At 34.9% G+C, this 15,078-nt stretch overlaps 1 protein-coding gene across 5 annotated transcripts in view; it reads right to left on the bottom strand.

Moving 5' to 3' along the window:
- Positions 1-1,034: 1,034 nt before the first annotated feature.
- The window catches only part of LOC149958868 (protein-tyrosine sulfotransferase-like), a 277,380-nt gene continuing 263,336 nt past the window's right edge, over positions 1,035-15,078 (bottom strand). For 3 of the 5 annotated variants that reach the window (XM_090166268.1, XM_090166271.1, XM_090166270.1), the window contains 5 exons: positions 6,075-6,473; positions 5,770-6,009; positions 5,357-5,551; positions 4,700-4,953; positions 1,035-2,001 (listed from right to left, as the gene is read on the bottom strand). In XM_090166268.1, coding sequence (XP_090022394.1) covers positions 1,671-2,001; positions 4,700-4,953; positions 5,357-5,551; positions 5,770-6,009; positions 6,075-6,206 — 1,152 coding nt within the window. In that variant the 5' untranslated portion in view covers positions 6,207-6,473 and the 3' untranslated portion in view covers positions 1,035-1,670. Of the gene's footprint in view, positions 2,002-4,699; positions 4,954-5,356; positions 5,552-5,769; positions 6,010-6,074; positions 6,474-6,545; positions 6,565-6,698; positions 6,787-15,078 lie in introns of those variants that run through there. The other 2 variants (XM_090166272.1, XM_090166273.1) reach the window with 2 other exon arrangements.

The following is a 15,078-nucleotide window of genomic DNA, read 5'->3' as shown; positions in this document are numbered from 1 at the left end:
TTTATTTTGCTAGGAGCACCTAGTAACGAATATGAAACTCAAATTTATATCAGTAACTTTGAGTAATTTTGTATACTATTATTTTAAGGTAAAAAAATGGGTCAGTTTATAAAAACAATGGCATATTTTAATATACTATTTATACACAGTTTTTCTTGAAGATATTAATTTTCATATATATAATTCCCAATCAGTGTTTTTAAGTGCACTTGGGTCTCTATAAACAAATCACCTTATATTGGTTTGTTTACAAATATTAACCAACAAATTCTCCATTTTGTCATCCATTTATTCGAGTTCTTTCAATTTATTCCAACGAGAGTGCGTTAGTTAAGAGTGATACCAAAAAAAAATTAATTATCAACGTATAACGTTTCAAATTCATCTGCGAAAATGGGCTCACCCTTCACATTTGAGCAAAAATTAATTAACTTTGCGTTTTAACAAACAAACAACATCGCGATTTAAATATTTATAATTGAACTAAGACTCTCCAAGAGAGCCTTAGAGATAACGTAGCATTTAAGTTCAATGGTTAATGGGTGCTTGCTCGTAGCGTCGTAGGCAAACGTCATAGCTAAGCTCCGCCTTGAAACGGCCACCATGACATTAGTTTTAAGTCACAGATCACAAGGTTAAACGCCACACGATTCTGCGAAATAATCACGTGACCACCAATGGCGTTTTAATGTCATGGCCGACCTATACGCGTTACTATGACAATGAACACAAGCAAGCTAGGAATAAAAGAAATTTTAAGATTTTTCTAAAACCTTTAATTTATTTTTAAATAAAATACCCAATTCGTCAAATAATTTTGTCAATATTTATAGATTAAATTTTAATTATAAAAAATATGATAATAAAAAGGGGGAGCTAAGCTACCTTCTATTTCGAAAGGAATGATATAAATATGTAATATGAACTAAAAAAAAATTATAAAGATAACTATGAATATTTAATTTATGAATGGTCCCTTTTCAAATTTCTTTCCAGATTCTAAGACTTTCTATAAATAAAAGTACAGTGCGAGATTCAAAATTCAGAAAAATTTTAATCGTCAACAAAAATAATTTTCGTAAAATTCTTTAAAATAAAATCTCTATATTAATTAAAATAACTTAAGTTTGTTCCAAACTGTTTCCGGAAAATAAATAACTTTTTTACCCAAAATATCCCAAAGGTCACATTATCGAAACTAAATACTAAAAACCAGATCTGACAATTAAAGAAATAAAGGGACCATTAATAAATTAAATTGACAATTCTTACAATCATATCGTACAAAAAATATTGCAGAAAAAATGGAATTTTACTAAATTTACTATGAAAATATATATTTATATATTTTCGCTTTTAAACTAAATAAACAATACTAACTTAGTACTTGTCCGTTTTTTTTATAAATCCTTAATAAATAAGTTAAATATAAACGCAAAAAAGTAGTATCTTCAGTTTAAAGATACCAATGGAAAAATAATTTCCGTATTTCCAACTCAAAAAAAAACGTCTGTGTTTTCTTGAGATTCTTAAAAAGTTCCCACATATTCCTCGTCTTTAAAAAATAATTTCTTTTTAAAATTTTTTAAATAAAAAATAGGCACTATGCAGTCTCAGTTTTTCCATCAATTTTATAAATTGTTCGCTCCTATATATTAGTGGCGTTGCGATCACCTCCCTTTGTCGTTGGGTGCTTTGGGTGCTTCCGGTTCTTTCCGTCGAATAGCGGATCTTTTAATGGCTTCCATTTCCTCTTGAAGTTTCTTCTCGCGACTCTCCCAGATGGCGCGTTGTTCCTCAATTTCTTTCGTGTTTCGAATGACGAAGGAGTCTGGTTTGCCATAATTGGGTGGGTTGGCGTACGGGTTATATCCCAACACGGACAACATGGGTGCCAAGTTGTGCATCTCTTTCACAACATCTTCCGGTAATTTACCAACCCATTTCGACAGTGCTTCTAGATTGATTGGCTTTATCACCTGATCCGTGGACCTCTCCAATCTAATTGAAGAAAACAAACCAATGAATTCATTAAAAGGCCATAACTCACGTCTCAACTCTACTTGGGTTAGGATGAGTGGTTCACGATAGTGACGTAGCACTCAGACCAGCTTACCATATGAAATGGCAGGAAAACATTTTATAAGTACGCGAGGAACGGTAAGCCAAAAACCAAAAGATATGCAAATAAACGAGGAAAACTAAACCAAATGAAAGCTATGTACATGATTTTAACTTCAACGGTTGAACATCGACTGGTGGTATGAAAAATGATAAAAAAAATTCAAATCTTCATATTAGGCTTTGAAAAGAAAAGACAGTTTTTAAACAACAATATTCTTTAATTTCTATGTTGGTTAATAGATAGCACTGTATAGGAAAAGGTTAAGCCGCAAAACCAGGGATGGACAGTAGGCACTAGTCACGGAATTTGACTACTAAAATTAATCAAAATCTGGGGGCTACCTAAATATTCATAAATAATGGCGAACATGGCGTATCATAAATTAATCAATCTCATTTTATGCTTGTAGAGCTTGTAGAAATTAATGAGTCATTTAAAATATTTTCGTTGATAATATTATCAAACTAGTGATTGTGATCGGCCAAAGTCATGCAACTCAAGTGATAATAAATTCCTATTTCAATTCTACCGGGTAAAGCAAAATCTTGGCTGTCCTTCTGGTTTTAATACCCCCATTGTTACCCCCACTGGTCAGTGACTACTTAAATAAATTAAGATAGGAGGCTCACTAGTCAGGCTGACTTACTACTAAAAAAATAACCTTAAGTCCAACTCTGCGCAAAACATATTGTAGTTTAATGGTGATTTTAAGGTTCTTAAGTAAATAACTACTAACTAATCTTGTATAAATTCCTCAAGCTGCTAAATTGGCAGTAAAAAATATCCTCTTGACATTTTTTCTATAGCATATAGAATCCGAGGACAGGTGTATTTTAGGTTTCAATTGTGCTCTTGTAAGCCATTGAGCGGGTTTTAGAGGATTCTCTTGGTTATACGATCAAAGAGGGGATAATAATTCTAATGTGAAATTAAACGCAGAGAGAAAAGCGTTAACAATAAAATACTTGGGACATTTTTATCTTTTAAATATTTCACAGAAATGGAGCGTAACACTCTAAATTACAAAATAACGTGCTTTAATGGAAACTTCTTTTTATATGACCATATAAACTTTTTTATAAGCTTTAATATTATAAAAATATTTTTTACTGAGAATGTAGGAGTCTACATGCCAGGCCCAGTGGTAAGTAAATTTTTTATCTTTCGATAAAATATATATTTAGTTATGGAAAGTTAGATTTATCTCTTAATATTGTGCAATTTATATTATAGCTGAGTTTAGCTATTCAATAAATCATAATAATCAAAATGGATAGTAGCATAAGTAACATAATAACAAGTATGACACTTCCTATTGCTTTAATGCTAATTTTCTAACCGAACCTTTTTTCAGCACTGATACTCTCTTCAAGCTGTGACTTGGACTGGCGACTTACCGTTTTGGATGAATACGGTTTTATAAAAATTTAAGTGAAATATCGGAGAGCACGTTCTGGAGTCACGAGGGGCTTTGGCTTTGTTGAGAAGACGGGGTGCGAATCAGCGTGATAAAAAAACATGAGCCCATGGCACGGAGAAAAACTTTTAATTTTAATCATTTTAACCTAATATTCCGCCTTTCTATCGGAAACCAGATGTTTCGGATTAGAGGAAGTCTCGCATATTTTAGACACTAGAGGGCTCTGTGCTGAGAAAACATCTTGATTATGCAATAGCTATGAAAATCAGTTTGGTTGTAAATCTCGTTAATTGTCATACTTATTGTTATTATGATAGTAGCTTCTCAAATACAAAAAATATTTTAAAGCATGTCCCCAACAGATGGCGTTACTGTTTCAATTGGTGTTTCCATAATATAAAACAATAAAACATGAAAAGTATAATTCTTTTTCCCTGGGTCACAAGCTTAATAAGCTTATTAGTACTTTATTGGCACTATAACTAGTGACGTAGAAAAAACTTTTACACTTGACCACCCATATTTTATAGAAACACCTATTTCAAATGCTTAAGTAGTTCTAATTACTTCTGTATACAGGGGTTGACTTGTACAGTCTCAGTAACCTAAATACATTCTTATCTAAGCAAGTTATAATTAAGTGGTTCAGTATACAATGATACCTGGCTAAATAGGCGCTTAAATAAATCATCCTCTCAGGAAATTGCCAAAAAAGTAATATATCCGAGAGACAGGACCTGTAAGTTACTGTTTATATAGTGCTTATGAAAATAACGGAAACTTTTAACCTGTAAACAGAACTTAGTGTTTTTGCTAAGCCTTAATACGTTGAAAAAAGCTACCTGGTTCAAATGAAACACTTGTAGCATAAGGTACAGGTGAAAAGTTTCCATTATTTCAACAAGCACCAAATAAACAGTAACTTGCAGGTCCTGGCTCTCAGAAATACTATTTCCTGGCAATTTCCTTGAAAATGTTCAATTGAAGCGTCTATTGGGTGTGATTATGATAAAATATGATTTTCAAACGTACGCGGTAAGACCATGATTATGTATAAACAGAAACCAAACCACCCAAACAACAGGTTAATTTATACACTAATAGTACCATTCCAAACCCAAGACTTGTATAAATAATTGTAAATGCATTCCTACTTCGATAGTGATATTCCTCCTGGTTTGTTGACAAACTGGTCGTGATGCATAACGGAGTCATTCCACGGGACGTCCAAGAACTTGAGAATCTTTTCCATCCACGGTTTGGGGTGTAGCACCAATTGTTCGTAATACACAGGCAGGCAATAGTCCAAGCCCAATTGGCGACACTGGTTGTACATGGATTGCATAGCAGAGTTCCATTTTTGCATGCATTGTTTGTAGTCAGTCAGATCAAATCCGGAGATGGTAACCTTGAAAGATTGAAGGAGCTTTAGGTTTGAGATAATTTTAAAGGGGACATAAATACCAAAAAGTATGTCAATGAAAGTGCCTCGGAAATCAATGTTTTATTTTCTAAGTAAAAGTTTGGATAGCAAAAGAACCAGAATAAACTTAAAAAAAGTATAAATGGTGCCGCCTGGTGAGAACTGCTCAAAAAGGCCAGGAGATAAATTGATTTTAGCCCTTTGAAAGAAAAGGTACAAACATCTAATTACGTTATTAGACAGAGCAAATATCCTTAATGTCAATATTGTTATTGGATCGGACACACTTTTGGTAATTACATCACTTTTGATACTTTAATGATCTTTTTCAAAGGGGATACTGTTGATATTGATACAAAGGCAGTGGGGGTTATGCTTTTTCAATTACCTTCCTAGTAATGACGGAATGTACAACGGCTCGACCATCTCGGATGACAAAGATGTATTTGGCATTTGGAAATATTGAGTGTAAATAGACGGCTGATCTGATGGTAAACGGATCTTTGTTGCAAAGTCTCGGGGCTGGTTCACCGTGTCTAGCTATAACTTCTAATATGAACGATGACACGGCAGCGTTTAGAACCTGGTAAAACAATCATTGTCATATAAGTTGAAACGTTTTGTTACCATTGTTTAAATACTAAATTAGTAAAATGATTAAAACATGACTGATACTTCATTTTATTTTTATTAAAAACAGTTAAATTTTATTTGCATGTTTCAATCATTTTATTAATCATTGTAAATTTAATATTTGTTATATTTTTGAAATTTGTGCCTCGCTGAGACGTTTGATCTTACTTCAGTAGTAATACCAGCAGCTTCAAGCCTTTTGGATTCGATGCTGGATTTGGACCATTGTTGCTTAATGCCTAGGATTCTGGGAATAACCCTGGTCTCTTCTCCACATCTGATGTCAGGATGAGCGTCCAACAGGACCCGCAGTAAAGTGGTTCCACTGCGAGGCATTCCACCGATGAAAATCAATGGCATGTCATTGTCATACGTGTATTTTTTGGCATCGGGACCCACAACAAATTTCTACACACAGAGAAATGGAATATAATATAATAGGACGCAATTTAAGCAGCGGAATTATATCTTACTGTGGGGGACACCATGACTGCTTCGGGTTGACTTCCGAAACAGGGTCCTTGGAAGTAGTACAGGCTGTAGACAACCATGACCAGAATGGCGAACAAAAGAAGGGTCTTTTTGCCAGAACGGAAGACAGCCATGTTGACCAGGCGAATGTGGTTCTTGTCGGACCCTCTAGTGTCCCCTGGAAGGGAGATGGAAGACTGCCAGAGACCTCGATGACCCCTTCTGGACACCGTCGCTGCGCTTATCAGGACAGTCGGACCCGTGGTCGAATAACCTGAAGTCTTCAACGACGTTTATGTCTACTACTTAAATTATGAAAAACGTTGATAGTTGATGACAGGGAAACCAGATTCAAGAACAGATCACATTTCCCTCTTCGTTATTTCCGGGTGTGTTTTAATCTGCAAATCAAAACGGAAATAATTATTAAATAATTCACTAGGGCCATTTTATATAACGAAAGTGTGGTCTACATTTACTAGTTTGTTTCCTACAGCAAATGGTTATTATTACACTAATTTCGGTAAAATCAACTAAGGCTTAGTTTCTATTTGGGTTTTACTTCTGTTAGAAATACCGTAAATCACAAAAATTGATCTTAAACAAAAACTTACTACTTTATTTACCATTTGTGGTTCCTTAATGGCCAATAATTAAAGATAAAGTAGGTAAAAATGTAAAAGAAATTTTGAAGCGGTGAAATAATTGTTTTGAATCCCGCCATTTTTAGTGCAAAAAAACGAGTCAGTATCAATTAAACTTTTCAGTTTAAATACAGACACGTAGCGGCCCAAGTGAGAAGTTAATTAACCGCTGGATTATCGTCCGCTAAGCAGACAATTCATGTTTTATAATAGAACACGAAAATTTAGCAGTTAAAGAACTTCTCGCGATGAACATTACGTGACTCAGTGGCGAAGTATCCGAATGTCAAAAGGGGGTCGAGAAGGGGGTGGAAATTAAGTACAGTCAAAGGTAGGTCAAAGGGGGGTCTGGACCCGGAAACCCCCTTTGTCTACGCCACTGACGTGACTATATGTTAACTGAATGCTAATTAGAGGCACGGCACAGAAAGTGTAACACTTGCTTCACATTTTTCAAAAAAACTGTCCAAGTATTATTTTCCCAAGGCACCTAGAAATCGAGGAGCAACAAACACAACACCCCACACAAGGAGAACGCAACCCGTCAAAAGTCGTGGATTTTCTTGTGTACATTTTTCATTGGCTAGAAGCTTTAGCGCCTGCTGCCGTCGGAAGGGGAAAATTCGGAAATTGTCTACCCCCCCGCCCCCGCCCGTAAAACGTTCAGTGTAAAGGCTCGTGACGCTCGTCCAATGAAATTCGTACACAACCCTTCGTTAGCGTGTTTAAAGGCTAGCTGCGTTCTTCTTGTGTTTGTTGCTCCTAGCTAGAAATCATCTTCATATCACGAGTATAAAATTACGATTGCTAAAGTGTGTCAATCACACGCGTGTTGAATATGTAATCTAAGCCTTATTGTCTTCATGAGACGTGCCGAGGCCTAGGTAGGACCACTTCTTTGTTGTCGCTAGAGCCGCTTATCTTATTGGCTATGACGCAATTCTACGTCACTCTACACATGTAGCTATCAATAAATATTTCTCACAAATTGACACTTATACGAACTAAATTATATACTTATAGTGTTACACTTTTGGGACAATAGTTAAATTTCGCGGTAAACTCATTTCAGAGCGCAGCCAACAATTTCGTAATACCGTTATAACCCGTACCTAGCATTGTATTGTCAAATAAAAATGAAATATCTGAAAAGTGATACCACGACAAAATAAAGGGAAATATACGGCTGAGGTTTAAACGTTATTCACACGTCTGCAGAGGTCGAAAAATATAAAACGATAATTAGAATATCGTTTACGTCTACCAACATCCGCGACAAATAATGGGAAATACAAGTTGTGACAACTTACGAAAATTAATAGAAAATAGGCCCTTCAATAAAACATCTTCAAGAAAATCGCCTAGAAATAATATTTCCGAGAGCCAGGACCTGCAAGTTACTGTTTATTTGGTGCTTGTTGAAACAATGGAAGCTTTTCACCTGTACCTTGTATGCTAATTTTAACTAGGTAGCTTTTTACGACGTATTAAGGCTTAGCAAAAACAGTACACGTGTCGTTTTTTTGCTAAGATTCAATATGTCAAAAACGTGCAAGACAATTGTTAACGTAAAACATTGTTAAAATACTTTTCTCGGTTTAATTAATGACGTTATTTATTTGTTTTCCCACTTTAAATAAATAACACAAGCGGAACTAAACTTTCAAGTCGTTATCCGAAAAGTAACCGAGTCGGATTAAAACTAATTAAAACTTTCCAAAAACTAAAAAATAAATCCGTTCGTAGTTAGTTATATACTCTAAAACGACTCGTATTGGTCCCAACAAGGCCACTAAACTAGAACAGATTTTACTCGTACATTGACTGTGATAACGGTGGCAAGCGTGTTCCCAATTTATTTGCAATATAGCGCCGCTAATCTCATTACAAATGCATAGAGGTTTGCTCTTTTAAGCTACTTGAAAAGCAAAAGTGAAGGAAGTCGACATAAACTGTTTGAAATAAATTCCAAATAAGAATATTCAAGTGGATTTTATAATTAAACTACGTGTCAGCCTTAAGGATGTACCTAAATACTACTAGCTTCTCGTTTCGAACGCCACCTAGGGGAATTAGCATCAATTTGATATTCACATCCGTTAGGTTCAGCGTTGCAATAGGGACGGAAGCGAATAAACTAAATCAGCTGTTGATGGATTTATAGGGTGAAAATTCGCTATTCCTACTGCTTTGTGCAAAAATTCATACACGTGCGCCTTTTCCACGAGCGTTCCTCCGAGCTTATTAGCCAAGATGATTCCTCCAAAGAAGATTCTACTAAACGACTCACTATTGTAGGAGGAAAACTACTATCATAGTATACAGGAGTGCGGAATTGGCCGAGTGTGAAATGGGGATTTGAAGTTAAGTTGCTGCATTAACAACAAAGGGTCAAAAAATAGTTTTAGGAAGCGGAAAGGCATCTCTGAGTCACGTGACGAGAGGGGAGGAGCTACCTGAAATTATGCCGGAATGTTTCATACAATTATGTGCTCCTTTAAATAAATATTTTTAAGGAAACCTTCGATACTAAATTTAGGGTGATTTCATTAATAAAATAGTACTTAAAATAGTAAATTTATATTTTTTTCGGTTAAAATAAATAGTTAAAATTAAGTGAGACCCGTTTTTAAATTAGTTCGATAAACGGCGTCAATTTCGTTTGGCCGCACAGTCCGCACTGCGGTTACCCTTATGACGCAATAAGATTAAAATCTCCATTAGCTGATAGAGGAGGAATTTCAAATAATTTTCGTTTGCAATTATCACTAATATTTATGTCTGCGATAATTGATTTCAAACAATAATTTGTTTTAATAATCAAATAGATCTACGTATTCATAGTTGACAATAAAATTTGCAAATTAAAAGAATATAGTTTTAGGCCTTTGTACCGTAAAAATTCAAGCATCGAATCCATTTCTAAATTCTAAGCGACATAATTAATTTATTCGGCAGTAGTTCACCTATTCAAATGAATGTATCTATGTTTATATTAAATTTTAATATTAATTTTTGGTTGAATAATTAAATTGAGGTGTTAAGAAGTATACATTTTGGGAATCAATAATTATTTATAAAGTTGTATACTTAGCAACTGTCAGCTCTATCATTGCAACCTGTATTATGAGAAGGCCTCTGTTATTAGAGATGGCCATGAATCTATCCGATTCTTCGGAAAACGCGATTTTACTAGAGAGCGTGGTGCCATCATGGCAAAGGAAGCTAAAATTTAAAGTAACCAAATGATAATATCGTCAAAGAGTCATTGTAGAGTATTATCGTTAGACAACTTATACTCTATTTAGTGGAATTAAACCTAAATTATATATCTCATGTAAAAATATTGTTTATAATTGCTGTAATTTATGTTATTGACTAATTTACAAACGATACAATCAACGCGAGGGGTACCTATAAGTACCGCCTTTTTTATTTCGACGCTAGCGACATCTATTGAAGATAGAGTAATTAGAGTTACTACACGTCGAGCCTAAACTTGCTGTAATATATTTAATTTTTAATTTTTTTTATTCACTTTTATTAGTATGCTTTAATATATACCTTTAATTTTTCATATTTTTTATTAGTATATTTAAATTATGAAATACATTATTTTTCAGATATAAACCATTTCTTTTATCCCAAATAGGAACTTTTGGAGTTGCTTGACTTTCGTTCTAGGAGTCTAGGCGTTGGTGCACAGTACCGCGATACCCTGTAAGGTTTCCGGTTAGAATAAAGGCTAATCTATAAATATCACGCTTCGTGAAACAGGTAAGGTTTTAGGTTTCCCGTACGCGAATAACGAGGTTAAGCTTCTCCCATAACGTCAGGGGATTTAAAGCTTTGATAACATGCAAATCTTGGCATTTTCGGTCACTTTGTACGTCGGACATTTGGCCCGGTTCGAAGCTAACTTTCCCGTGATAATCTTACAAGGATACCAAAAGTCCATACGCAAATACGGCACATCAATTTAACAGTCAACTGATACTATTCAGGGTTCGTACAATATGCCCGGAATTAAATTCCCTGACATTTCCAGGTTTTGTATGTGAGCCTGTCTTTATGGCTGTCTCACTGGCCGAACGTTTGTTTCGCAAAGTGCATTTTTGTCCGGCATGACTCTTTGTCTTGTGTGCCGCCGTAGTGCCCAGCGGAACGGCGGGGTACAAATACATAACCTTATGACAATGTTTGTAGAATAAATGAATGGTTTGAGGTAAAAATCTTGAAAAATATTTTCTTTTAAAAATTTATTTACCTGATTCTTTTTGGGGTCATTTTCAAATTCCTCGACTTTTCCCTGATATTTTGGAAATTGGAAACATTTTCAAATTCCCTGACCTCTTGGAAACATTTTCAAATTCCCTGACCTCTTGGAAACATTTTCAAATTCCCTGACCTCTTGGAAACATTTTCAAATTCCCTGACCACTTGGAAACATTTTCAAATTCCCTGACCACTTGGAAACATTTTCAAATTCCCTGACCTTTTGGAAACATTTTCAAATTCCCTGACCTCTTGGAAACATTTTCAAATTCCCTGACCTTTTCGAAACATTTTCAAATTCCCTGACCTTTCCAGGTTTTCCAGGTCGTTAAGGTGGAAACGACTAGCTGCTTTAACGTACATAGATTTTTAGGTGATATTTCTTAGGTGAATTTACCTATCTTTGGAGCTACTACTATACGTATGCAAGTCATAAAAGTGTACACTTTGTTTCAAATGTTTTGGAACATCGGGCTTTTCGAAGCAAGTATTCCAACAGGGTTGTTACAATATTTTCAGATTAAAATTACCTTACTTTTCCTTGATCATTTTTAAAAATTTCCCTGAACCTTACCAAGGGCCAAATCAAGCCACTTTTAACTTTATAATTTACTAAAATACGAAAAATGATAAATAACTGAAAAACGGGCTTTTTGAAAAATTTCCAATTCCTATGGAACATTCCTCGTGCAGGGGGACTTTTACTAGTGTAAAATTGATTGACCTTGAACCATGTCTTCAAGGACATTCCAAAATTATCTCGAGAAGCGTTGGGTTTACGGATTTGGTTCCAATTCCAAAGTTGTTGCTAGCCATATTATTAGTTCAAATAACTTTGATTTGACCAAACAGGAGCCGATAAATTTAAGGTTAATGAATTCAGTGTTTGACAATAAAATAATCTGATTCATTTTAATGTGACTTAATCAAATAAATACTGAAACAAATTTTACTCACTTTTTCGACTATCGTGCGTACCACAGTTAAATAACAACAAAATATATTAATATAAATATGACTTAAAACAACAATTATCACCGAGCTGAAATATCGCGAAACCAAGTTTTAGTTAAGTCCAAATCGAAATAGGGACGATAATAATTAATAATTAATTAAATTATAATAATACTCAATTCGGTTGCTAGTAACAGTCGAAGCTAGGCGAGATATTGTCAGTATCCTGCAGCGGAGAAGCGCGAACATTAAGGTTTGGGTTCGTGTGATAGGTAAAAAAGTACTTTGTGAACAAATCGAGGTCGCCAGCGTAAAAAATTAAACTTAAACAGGATTTAAAGTCCCTGCTGCTTGGTTTTGCGCTCGTTGCAGCCTACTTCCAGGGGCTAGTAGGCCACATTTTGAAGCTCTCTGGCGCTCTTTTCACTCATCGTAGGAAAATGAAAAAAAAACAGGCATACTTCTCAACTCCTTCAAATATTTGCATCACCTTTTGAAACACCCTGCATATTTTTCACGTATTATATATTCTCTATTAACCGGAATAAATTCTTAACGTACCTTATCACAAAATAAAATATTCATTAAATAGAATATTCAAACCGCGTGAAAGAGACACCGTATTAAATCCGAACATAATTAAGATTAATTAAAAGCAATCCTAATTACAAATACTAAGCGCATCAAAAGCACGCCAGGGTTACAAAGTAACGCGGAATTCGCAGACTTAATCTCGTAATTACTTAGAACGTTATTAGTGGCGCCGTTAGAGCTGGGAAGGCCATTTTTACAATTACAAGGAAGATACATTACAAGATCGTTCGCCAAGACACTTGACCAACTAGAGCGTGGCCGAAAATGACCACGCGCTTTTACTGGTCACGGGTCAGGACGCCGTCCAGCCGAGCGAGGCCGCTGTTATCAGCGCATTCATCTTTCCGGCAGTCTTTTCAAAAAACACCACCCAAATAAACATTTATTGTTTGAAAGCAAAATAAAAACTCGCTACAATAAACACAAAAAAAAACAGGCGCCATTGCCAATTTCATTTTGAACAGTGTTAGCATTGATTTTTTATTCTAATACAGAGTTCGCACAAATTTTCCGGAATTAAATTCCCTGACATTTCCAAGTTTTCCCTGACCATTTTTGTAAAATAATAAATGTTTTGATTTAAAATCTTCAAAAATATTGATTATGTATTTTTAATACATCTTTCAAAAATTTATTTGCCTAATTTTTTAGGGGTCATTTTAATATTCCCTTACTTTTTTGGACCATTTTCAAATCCCTGACTATTCCTTGACCATTTGGAATCATTTTCAAATTCCCTGACTTTTTGGAAACATTTTCAAATTCCCTGACTTTTTGGAAACATTTTCAAATTCCCTGACTTAAGGACTTAAGGAGTCATTAGCCTAGGGTATAGAACGATTAACAAATCACACTTTTCAATTTAGTTACGTCTAACATTTTGCCTATTTGTAATTGGTTCGTCGCGAGTACTCCCTTATCGTAGGTAAAAATTATTTCGGCGAATTAGCCTTTTCAGTTTGTATATAGCTAGGTAGCGGTAAGCGCGAAACTTCTGAAGGCTGGATGAGTTTTAGTTACGTCTAACAAACCATATTAGTTTTTGGTTCGTCGCGAGTCCAACATTAACAAAAGTAAAAACGATTTTGACGAATTAGAATTTTCAATTAAGCATAGAGCCACGTAACGCAAAGGCGAGATCATACTAATGCTGGATGAGTTTTAGTTACGTCCAACATTACAAATTTATTTGGGTAACCACGAGTCCTACTTATACCGAATATAAAAACGATTTCGGCGAATTTGCTTTAACAGTTCATATACGCATGATATACGTAATGGGTAACGCGATTAGCTTTTAAAGGCAATTCAAAAGTTTTAGTAGGAAATTAAAAAAAATATTTTAAGTAAAACTGATATTACTCATCACATTAAAAATTTGTCATAAAAAATACGAAAGAAATCTTTTAAAAACGATTTTAGATATTTAAAAAATCTACGTTTCAGACTGTTGGCGCCATCTAGTAAGTCTTGCCGTATTAAAAAATAACCTTTAATGGCGTAAATCTTGTAAAAGGATATTATCCTTACTCACATGCTTATTATTTAATCATTAGTAAGAAGCGGGGTGGGGGGCAGAATATAATAGTTTTGGGGGCGCGCCAAGGCAAAAGAAAAAGAATAAAATATACACAAAAAACCAATGAAAAATCGAAAACATTAAAATGCACAATATACCTATATAACACAACCGAGTAAAATGCACAATGAATGTCAGATACTGGCATAGAGCTAGTTATAAAGCCCTGCTATTAGCTCTTACCAGATGGCGACAATAGTATGAAAGGTAAAAATTTAAATGAACCAAAATTATATTAATTTTTTGGTTTCTTTTAAGACGAAATTTGTCCCGAGTTGATCTTTTGTGTTAAGTTTTTTGTGATAAATTAAGTATTAATTCCGTTTTCATCGAATTTTTTTACCGCCACCTAGTGTAAATAATAGTGTAACAAATGATTGTTTTCCTGTAAGTAATAATTATTATTATCAGCTAGGGTAATAACCTTGGAACCACCCTAGGCCCAAGTCATCTAGCCTGTAATTCAGGTGGCCGGGTTACAATGCGTAGGAGGGTGGTGGCAAGCACCGCATGCCACGCGAGCCAACAGCTCCCTACACTCACTTTTACCGTTAACCTCTACAAGTTTCTTATGGAAGGGGAAACCGAAGAACTCGGGGGTAAAAAACCCCTTTTTACCCCCAGTAATTTGGTTTTCATTCAAGTCGTTTTCACTTTTATATGCATTTGGTAGAGTTGTATTCGTGGTGACTTGGACATACTTACATATTTAAAAGTTAATCTTCCAAAACTTATCGCTTATTTAATTTTCGCCCGTAGGTAGAATTTGGTGGCCCATTTTAAGTTTTTTATAAGTTAATCTTAAAAATTTTTCTATTATAATAATATTTGGGTCCGTTGGTAGGATTTGGTGGCACATTTTCCTTTAAGTTTACTTCCCGCCGCGCAAATATCCAGGTGGTAGGCCAACCGCAGAACACGTTGGCCTACCACCAGGATATTTGGGCGGCGGGAAGTAAA

This window comes from Leiobunum rupestre, chromosome 2 (genome assembly GCF_980474605.1).
Source record: "Leiobunum rupestre chromosome 2, qqLeiRupe1.1.hap1, whole genome shotgun sequence".
Taxonomy (NCBI): domain Eukaryota; kingdom Metazoa; phylum Arthropoda; class Arachnida; order Opiliones; family Sclerosomatidae; genus Leiobunum; species Leiobunum rupestre.
The sequence above is the reverse complement of the archived record's forward strand: the minus strand, read 5'-3'. Positions and strand labels throughout refer to the sequence as shown.